The 9,631-nt window shown below is 42.7% G+C and overlaps 1 protein-coding gene across 1 annotated transcript in view; it reads right to left on the reverse strand.

Moving 5' to 3' along the window:
• Positions 1-2,669: 2,669 nt before the first annotated feature.
• LOC101852205 overlaps positions 2,670-9,631 on the reverse strand; it is a gene marked incomplete in the record, with an annotated part of 40,547 nt that continues 33,585 nt past the window's right edge. Inside the window, 5 exon segments of the mRNA XM_013086773.2 lie at positions 2,670-3,156; positions 5,462-5,548; positions 7,018-7,120; positions 8,255-8,355; positions 9,012-9,185. Of these exon segments, the coding sequence (XP_012942227.1) occupies positions 2,968-3,156; positions 5,462-5,548; positions 7,018-7,120; positions 8,255-8,355; positions 9,012-9,185 (654 nt within the window).

Here is a 9,631-nt window from a genome sequence, read left to right on the forward strand (position 1 = left end):
GCAAAATTAAGCAAAAATTAAGCTGTAACACCATTCGCGATACGTTTTGCACCTTTTCAGCAAAAGAATTTTCATGATTTTCATGCAGTAATTTGTTGTGTATTTGGAAAAAAAACTATACACATCAGTCAGAAAAAAAAACAACCAAAAAATATAATCTCTGTAACTTTCAGCTGTAGATCTAGATTCTAGATCTCTAAAGAGGAAAGAAAAATGTAAAAAAAAAAAAAAAAAAGGACATCTGGACCTCTGATGCTGGCACATTACTAAAACCAGGGACACCTGCCAAACATGAAACATCAGCAGACATGAGAACAACAACTTTTGACGGATTGAAAAATTGAACATGCTCAAGGAACAAAATCCCAACCCATAACCAAGATCTTCTAACAAGGGAAATAACCAGCTTTTCTCTTAAATGAGAGTTATTACGGTGATTATTTCCCTTTAGTCACGTGGCGAGGCGTTCATTCACTGTTTAGGGGAAAAAACGTGAAAAAACGCGGGGAATCCAAAATTATGCAAATGTTGCAGAATTACGCGAAAAAACGCGGCCGCGCCGCGGCCATACAATCGTATAATCCTACGGGGATAGATATATATATAATAATATGGTCCTTTTAAGGACAAGCGGGATAACCCAGATTTCAGGGGATTCCAGAAATCTTGACCTACACCAAAAGTGGACATTGCCCTACCTATAGGAGAAGTTTGGTTTCATTGGTGTGTATATTTGTTTGGTTATAGAGAAAACTCTCCTTGTCTTTTAAAGAAACTGAACATGGGGCAAAAACTTTACCTTCGATTTTCTCAACACAGCATTTTTCGGGATAGCCCCCTGGTGCTTAAAAGCGACCAAATATATAGACATATAAAAAAGAACATAAAATATCATTTAGGAAACCAAAAATACAGAGTATCTCGTCTCCCATATATACGTGGAGATTTATGGATCCAACAGCGCCAGTTGAAAACTGATTGCGGATGAGATCGCTAGACTCAAGAACCGGAGACAGAACATGGACGGCAAACGTTCATCTGACTCGCTGGTAATAATAAAATGTCAAGGTCAGATCATACTTTATCCCCCAGGACTAGAACGAAATACGATTTATAAAAAATTCAAAATGCATAGAAAAGTAAAGTTGTTCCCGCATACGAATGTGAAAATTGGGGATTGTCTTGTTAGTGAGACAACTTCCTGGGCCTTCGGCATATTGTTGTAGGGTGGCCAGTTCCTTTCCACGCCGCCTTTACTTCCCCAACTCGAAGTCAGGTACCCAATACTGCTGGGTGGGCAGGAGGGGGCGAAAAAATGCGTGTCCGAACCGAGGCTCGAAATACGATTTACTAAAATGTCAAAATGCATAGTAGGCTACTACATTATAATTAACACTAAAAGTAAAACTGAATAAAACAAAACAGAATTTCCAATAAAGAATACTGAATAGGGAGATCATTATTTGGGAAAGTCAACTGGAAATTGCAAGTCCCTGGACAGACATCGACAGAGATCCTCAATTTGACTAAAATTAGTCTGGATACTTTCTGGTACTGTACAAAAATATGTGGAATATTTCTCTCTTTCTCTCTCTCACTCTCTCACACATACACACACACACACACACAAACACACACATAATACATAACAACAGTGGAATATTTCTCTCTCTCTCTCTCTCTCTCACACACACACATACACACACACACACACATAATACATAACAACAGTGGAATGCTTCTCTCTCTCACTCACACACACATACACACACACACACATAATACATAACAACAGTGGAATGCTTCTCTCTCTCACTCACAAACACACACACACACACACATCTACTTGTGTAACTGGAAGATATAGGTCAACTATATATATATAATCTGTTCTTTAACCCTTCCCACCCCTGCCATTTTTGTGCACCCCCTAACCCCAGCCCCAGCCAATACAGCAGTAGTTCAGAAAAAGAGGCGTGCATTCTAAAAAGTGATGTAGTATCTTTGTAATGAGGTTTAGATAATAACATATACCAATCTCTAAAAGTAAATGAACAAATATCATGAAAATTAGCTTTAGTAAGAGTTTTACAGCACTTGCAACACAATAAGGTCCTATGAAAATTAACGTTTAATTAGGTTGGCTAATTTCCAAAAAGGCGCAAATTCGGTACCCACCTAAAGTGAGAAGATACGCTCTTGGGACGGTGGGAGGAACAAGCGTGGCTGAAAATAGATGTGCACGGGGCTGGAAAGGAGGACAATTACCGAGCTCCATCTGCGGGTTCTCTATAGAAATGAGGAGTGAGCCTGTGCTATAAATAGTATCTACGTTACTGTGGGCTAACGTTTGACTTTTCTCTCAGCAGTTCAATCAGATGAGGTTTTTTTTGTTTTGTTTTTTATTCAGAAAAATCTCCAAGAGACCATTTACATGGTTCGTTAAGCTTTACACAATAGTTGGTCGCTTTTAAGGACAAGCGGGCTAAATTAAGTTTTCATTTCCCATTCGACCACAAAACAAAAACAAACAAGCGAACAAAAACTACCATGGCGGGTGTCTAAATAACAGTGCACACTTTTGCGGGACGCTATAGGCCTACTTACAAACAAAGGGAAATAGCACGGGGAATTTTCTACATGAAAATCTCTGGATTATGTCTACTTCGCACTCAAGCACGCTTCGGCTTTAAGCACGCTTAAGCTTTCTACCGATGACCGTGCTTAAAGCCGGCATGGACCGTATTACAAAAGTAGGTGTGGCATTGAGGCAGGAAGTGGAGAGCCGTGACACACAGCTCGTGGCAGTGAAAGAGTTCAGCTTTACACAATAACTGACACTTGAACCGAAATCTTCCAAATCTGGTTCCGCACTACAAACCTACTACACCGCACAAACCAGCCCAAAAATAAATCTAAAAATAAAGATTATAATCAAAACTTGGATCCTGTATCGCTAGCAAAGCATCATGGGAGATCCAACATGGCTGCCATCAAGGGCGGGTTGTGGAGCTCTACCCTGCGGAGGCCGAGATCATCCACGGGACTCGTCTCCCTTTCCTGTCGCAGGTAGCGCTGGTGGTTGTCGCGGCAACGAGACATGAGTGAGGTCACTTCCTGCGTCATCTCATCCATGCTGGTCGCCTCCTGTACACCCTGCAGGGGGAGGAAAATACACATACAGTCAATGTGTTTGTTATGTAACGTGTATAGTCAATGTGTTTGTTATGTTACGTGTATAGGCAATGTGTTTGTTATGTTACGTGTATAGTCAATGTGTTTGTTATGTTACGTGTATCTGGAACCTGAAGACGAAGGCCAACAAGAGACTTAACCTTCTCAGACGACTGGCTAGCACTTCATGGGGAGCGGACAAGGATGCACTCAGACAGCTATATGTTGGCTATGTACGATCTGCCATGGAATATAACCTAACTTTACAGACAATCTGCAGCAAACCAACTCAGAGGTCTCTTGACAAAATTCAAAACCAAGCTGTACGATTTATCTCCGGAGCTTTGAGATCCACTCCAACTGCAGCTTGTGAAATCCACACGAACCTGGAACCCCTGGACTTGCGGAGAGAGGCAGCTGTAGTAGAGATGAGTGAGCGCTACAAAAGACTGGAGAAAAACCACCCAAACAGGAAAATAATTGAACAGAGACGACCAAAGAAACGGATTCATGGAAGATCAATACTTGACACAGCCACTGAACTAGCAGAAAAACACCATCTTCCATGTAAAAGAGAAATGCTGAAACCTTTAAGACCAGAACTCCCCCCAAACACTAACATCAAGAACGCCAACATCAAAACCTCCCTCATAAAAGAGACAGTGAAAAAGGAATGTGACCCAGTAGAACTGAAGACAACAGCTCTGAAGACAATTGACTCCTACCCTAGTGATTCAATTCATATTTATACAGACGGGTCAGCCTTCAAGGGAACTATAAACGCAGGCTTTGGGGTAAGAATTGAACATCCTGACAAAACATGTGAAGAGCTATTTGACGCATGTGGTACTTCTTGTACAAATTACGAGGCTGAGGCAATCGCCATTGAAGCAGCAATCCTCCACCTGACCAACATTTTCATAATATATCCAAACAAAATCAAGAACACTATTATCTTCACAGACGGAAAGTCAGTACTCCAAGCTCTGGAAAACATGAATTTCGAAAGCCCAGCCTGCCTATCTGTGGCTCAAACAATCAACACCTTCCTACAGACCTATGCCGTCGACCTGACACTACAGTGGATACCTGGCCACAGCAACATCCCAGGAAACGACAGAGCAGACACCCTTGCCAAGAAGGGAGCATCACAAACACAACCACACAACCCAGTATCACAACAGACAGCCAAGAACATCATCAAATGCAACACCAGGGAACAGTGGCTGAATGGATGGGCAATGGGCAAAACTGGAAGAACTGTATTTGCACACATGACAGCCCCCAACTCTAAAGATGCAATAAATTCCCTGAGTAGAAGAGAACAAGCCACGATATTTCGCCTGCGAACACAACACATACCACTAAATTCCTACCTTAATAGGATCCGCAAGGATACCCCACCTGACTGCCCGCTGTGCGACTGCCAGGATGAAACAGTACCACACCACCTCTTTAACTGCCCTGCACTTTGTGACCTGCGTAGCACCTACCTACCTGCCTCCCCAGACATCGGAAACACTCTATACAGCGACAAAGCACAGCTGATTAAAACCTGTCAATTCTTTGCCATATCGACAGACCGAAGGGCTAGAACCCAAATGGCCGCTGGATCGGAAAAGTAAAGTAAAGTAAAGTAAAGTATGTTACGTGTATAGTCAACGTATTTGTTATGTTACGTGTATAGTCAACGTACAGGAGGACTGCGTTTGTTATATGGTCGCTTTTAAGCGAAAAATGCTGTTTTAGAAAATCGAAGGACAAGGTTTTGTACCCCTGTTCAGTTTCTTTAAAAATCAAGGAGAGTTTTCTCTATAACCAAACATATACACACCAATGAAACCAAATTTCTCCTATAGGTAGGGCAATGTCCACTTTTGGTGTAGGTCAAGATTTCTGGAAACCCCGAAATCTGGGTTAGCCCGCTTGTCCTTAAAAGCAACCAATTATTATGTGCATAGTCAATGTATAGGGAGACTATACAAGTGGTCGTCTTGTACAGGTGATAGTTTTGGAAAGGTGATTGTCTTAGACAGGTGGTCATTTTGGACAGTTTAATTTTAGTGTGTTACGGCACTTGAAATACAATAAGGTCATATAAGTGCCGAAGATTAGAGGTGTTACAAGAGAGTAACAAACACAAAAAAGAAGGAGGGGAGATAAAGACGATAGATGTTAGATAGGAAAGAAGAAGCAAACCACAGAGAAGCACCCAACAACCACCCATCATCTTAGACAAGTGGCCGTTAGAGCAGGCTGGACTGTGAACAAATGGCGGCGTGCCTACCTTGATGGCCACAGCTTCAGCTGTCAGGAACAGCTGGCGCACCGAGTGCAGGAGATTGCAGGCGTTCCTGGCCAGCATACGGTCGCCCTGGGGGGGACACAGGTGGACACAGTTCTCAGTGGACAAAGTTCTCAGTGGACAAATGGACAAAGTTCTCAGTGGACAAAGTTCTCAGTGGACAAATGGACAAAGTTCTCAGTGGACAAATGGACAAATTTCTCAGTGGACAAATGGACAAAGTTCTCAGTGGACAAAGTTCTCAGTGGACAAATGGACAAAGTTCTCAGTGGACAAAGTTCTCAGTGGACAAATGGACAAATGGACAAATTTCTCAGTGGACAAATGGACAAAGTTCTCAGTGGACAAAGTTCTCAGTGGACAAATGGACAAAGTTCTCAGTGGACAAAGTTCTCAGTGGACAAATGGACAAAGTTCTCAGTGGACAAAGTTCTAAGTTCTCAGTGAACAAAGTTCTCAGTGGACAAAGTTCTAAGTTCTCAGCGGACAAAGTTCTCAGTGGACACAGTTCTCAGTGGACACAGTTCTCAGTGGACACAGTTCTCAGTGGACACAGTTCTCAGTAGACAAAGTTCTCAGTCCACTGTTAGAAAAACTTTTCACTTTCACTTCAAAATATACCGTCAGCGAGTTGCTTAACCCTATCCGTATGTCGTGTTTTACCATCGTATCCATACGACATGGGGAATTCTGTTCCACCATTTTCTAAAGAGGAAATCTACTCGTTAATCCGATCCATACGCTTTGCATAGCAGTCTGTCAAAATGATTTTTGGAAAAATACAGAAAGTTTCAAAGAGATCTTCGCACTAGAAGTATTCTAAAATGTGAAGAATACAACCCTGGGGGTACAAAATGACCCCGGGGGTACAAAATGACCCCGGAGCGTACGGATAGGGTTACATGCACTAGAACTAGATCTAGCCCAGAAAGCAACATTTTTGAAGACACGAGAAAAAAAAAAGTGGATCGAGGGTGTCAAGGAAACCCTGAGAAAACATAACATCCCAACTGAAAGAGCTGCGGAGCTGGCCTACCACCATAGAAAAGTGCATCTCCCCTCGACGCTTAACGGCAGCAGAGGATGAACAAGTCAAAGTAAAGTAGAGCTAACTGTAACACTGAAATTGGTCAACATTTAGCGCATGTTGTTTGTCGCCCAGTAACTTCCCATCTTCCTGAGCTGAGTTCCTCTACAGCAATGTCCTGCAACTGTCGCTTGTAGCAAGATAAGATAAGATAAGATAAGATAAGATAAGATAAGACAAGATAAGATTTTATTATCCCAGAGGGAAATTTTCCTTGGCTGTACAGGACCGTAAAAACACATGCAGGTATACATAAAAGATTTAAATTATATATATCACTCTCATTAAAATTCACTATATGAAAAGAGAAGTAAAGCTGACAAAATGAACACATCACATCAGACGCATCATTCAACCACATGCAGGAATTTAGTTACAAGACCTTTGGAGTTATATAGAGTAAAGCTAAAAATAGAAAACATTTGTCTGGTCCCGAGACTCGAACCCTTACCTCGACGGACTGGGCCGAGTTCTGTAGAGCGGTGGCGATAATGTTGAGCTGCGAGGAAAAGTTCCCCATCTGACTGCCGCAGATCTCAGCGTTGGAGGCCAGCCTGGAAGGGCAGTTTAGTTTTAGCAAGACTTTTACGGCACTTGCAACACAATAAGGTCATATGAGTGCCGAAGATTAGAGGCGTTACAAGAGAGTAACAAACACAAAAAAGAAGGAGGGGAGATAACGACGATAGATGTTTGATAGGAAAGAAGAAGCAAACCACACCAGAGCACCCGCCAGCCAGTTGGAGTTTGGAGTCTGGACACGATAACAGTCATTTAGTGCTGGGGAAAAGTCAGACAGACAGACATAGACAGAAACAACAGAGGGAAGGTAAAGAAGTACGACCTACCAGTGACACCCTCCAACCACCCACACAGACAGAAGCAACAGAGGGAAAGTAAAGAAGTAGGACCTACCAGTGACACCCTCCAACCATCCACACAGACAGAAGCAACAGAGGGAAAGTAAAGAAGTAGGACCTACCAGTGACACCCTCCAACCACCCACACAGACAGAAACAACAGAGGAGAAAGGGGGAAAAACAGGACTGTGTTTCACAAATCATAAATATATTTTAATATTTTCTTAAAAACCTAACACCCTCCCCCCCCCACACACCCAACATAGACACACACACAAACAAACAACAAACACACACAAACAACAAACACACACAAACAAACAAACACACACACAAACAACAAACACACACAAACAACAAACACACACAAACAAACAAATACACACAAACAAACAAAAGAAACAAACAATCAAACAAACAAAAACAAAATGGCCTGGGGTCAGGAGTCACACACAAAAACAAACACACACAAACCAACAACCAAACAAACAAACACACACAAACCAACAATCAAACAAACAAACACACACAAACCAAAAAACAAACAAACAACCAAACAAACAAACACACACACAAACAAACAACAAAACAAACAACAAAACAAACACACACACACAAACAAACAACCAAACCAAACAAACCAACACACACACAAACAAACCAAAAAACAAACACACACACACAAACCAACAACCAAACCAAACAAACCAACACACACACAAACAAACAACCAAACCAAACAAACCAACACACACAAACAAACCAAAAAACAAACACACACACACAAACAAACAACCAAACAAACAAGCAAACAACCAAGCAAACGACCTTGGGTCAGGGGTCAGCCGCTGCAGGGTGCGGCCAAAGTCGGACAACAAGCCCACGTGCTGTGTGACGGCCACCGCCGCACCGATCACTTCCTCCGACCTCTGGACGGGAAAACACAAACACACAAATCAGATTGAACTTTTTTTGGTGGTTTTTTTTTGTAAAAAAAAGTGTTTTACGGCGCTTGCAACTGCATAAGGTCAAATGAGCGCGTGGGACACACCAAACATTTTCAGTAGGTAGGAAATTTTGAATTTTGCACTGGTGGCAACCGAAGCCTACTCTTATCGATTTTAGTTTTAATTTTAGTGAGTGGTTTACGGCACTTGCAACACAATAGGGTCATATAAGTGCCGAAGATTAGAGGTGTTACAAGAGAGTAACAAACGCAAAAAAGAAGGAGGGGAGATAAAGACGATAGATGTTTGATAGGAAAGAAGGAGCAAACCACATCAGAGCACCCGTCAACCACCCACACACACGGATCAGTTCATCATCATCATCCCGTGCCAGATCTGCAACAGACATCGGCGATCATGGTTCTCCATTCATTCCTTTGCTCGGATGCTCTAAAAAAAACTAGGTTTCCCTGATCTTTCCCTGTTATCCATTTGTTTAGGTTACCCAGGTATGTTGTTCTGGGCCTTCCCCTGCCTCGCTTGCCCTCAATTTCAGTTACACCACCTAAAAGACTGAGTAAACTGTGTCGAAGGGGGCCTAAAACCTTCCCAACCAATCAGCCAATCACAAGTGTCACCTGAAAGCAGCCGCCTCCCTTTGTGAAGAGCGTCATGTTGGAGCAGAGCCGCGCGACCTCCAGGGCCGCCTGAACGACCTTCGACCCCCGGGGCGTGACCTCTTCGTCCTCGTCCCCTTCCCTGTCCGTCTCCAGCCATTTGTGCAGCCGGAAGTCCAGGAACTGGGCGTCTTTCTGCCGAGACCAATCAGGAAGATTTTTGTTTTAGTAGAGGTTTTACGGCGCTCCCAACAGCATAAAGCAGGGTGTCCAGCAATATTTCCTGAAAAAATTTATTACCACGAAAAAATAATTTAGTACTCAGCAAATCAAGCTCCACACCAGCTCGAAAAATGAGAGTTCTTTTTTAGTTTTAGTAAGTGTTTTACGGCACTTGCAACATAATAAGGTCATATAAGTGCCGAAGATTAGAGGTGTTACAAGAGAGTAACAAACACAAAAAAGAAGGAGGAGAGATCAGGACGATAGATGTTTGATAGGAAAGAAGGAGCAAACCACACCAGAGCACCCGCCAACCACCCACAAATCAGGAAGAGACAAATCGTCAACCCCATTGCTCGAGCCCCCAAGTCATGTATTCCAAGTAAAGAGACAAATACTCCCCCTCCCCCCACCCCACC

Source organism: Aplysia californica, unplaced genomic scaffold, assembly GCF_000002075.1.
Source record: "Aplysia californica isolate F4 #8 unplaced genomic scaffold, AplCal3.0 scaffold00502, whole genome shotgun sequence".
NCBI lineage: Eukaryota > Metazoa > Mollusca > Gastropoda > Aplysiida > Aplysiidae > Aplysia > Aplysia californica.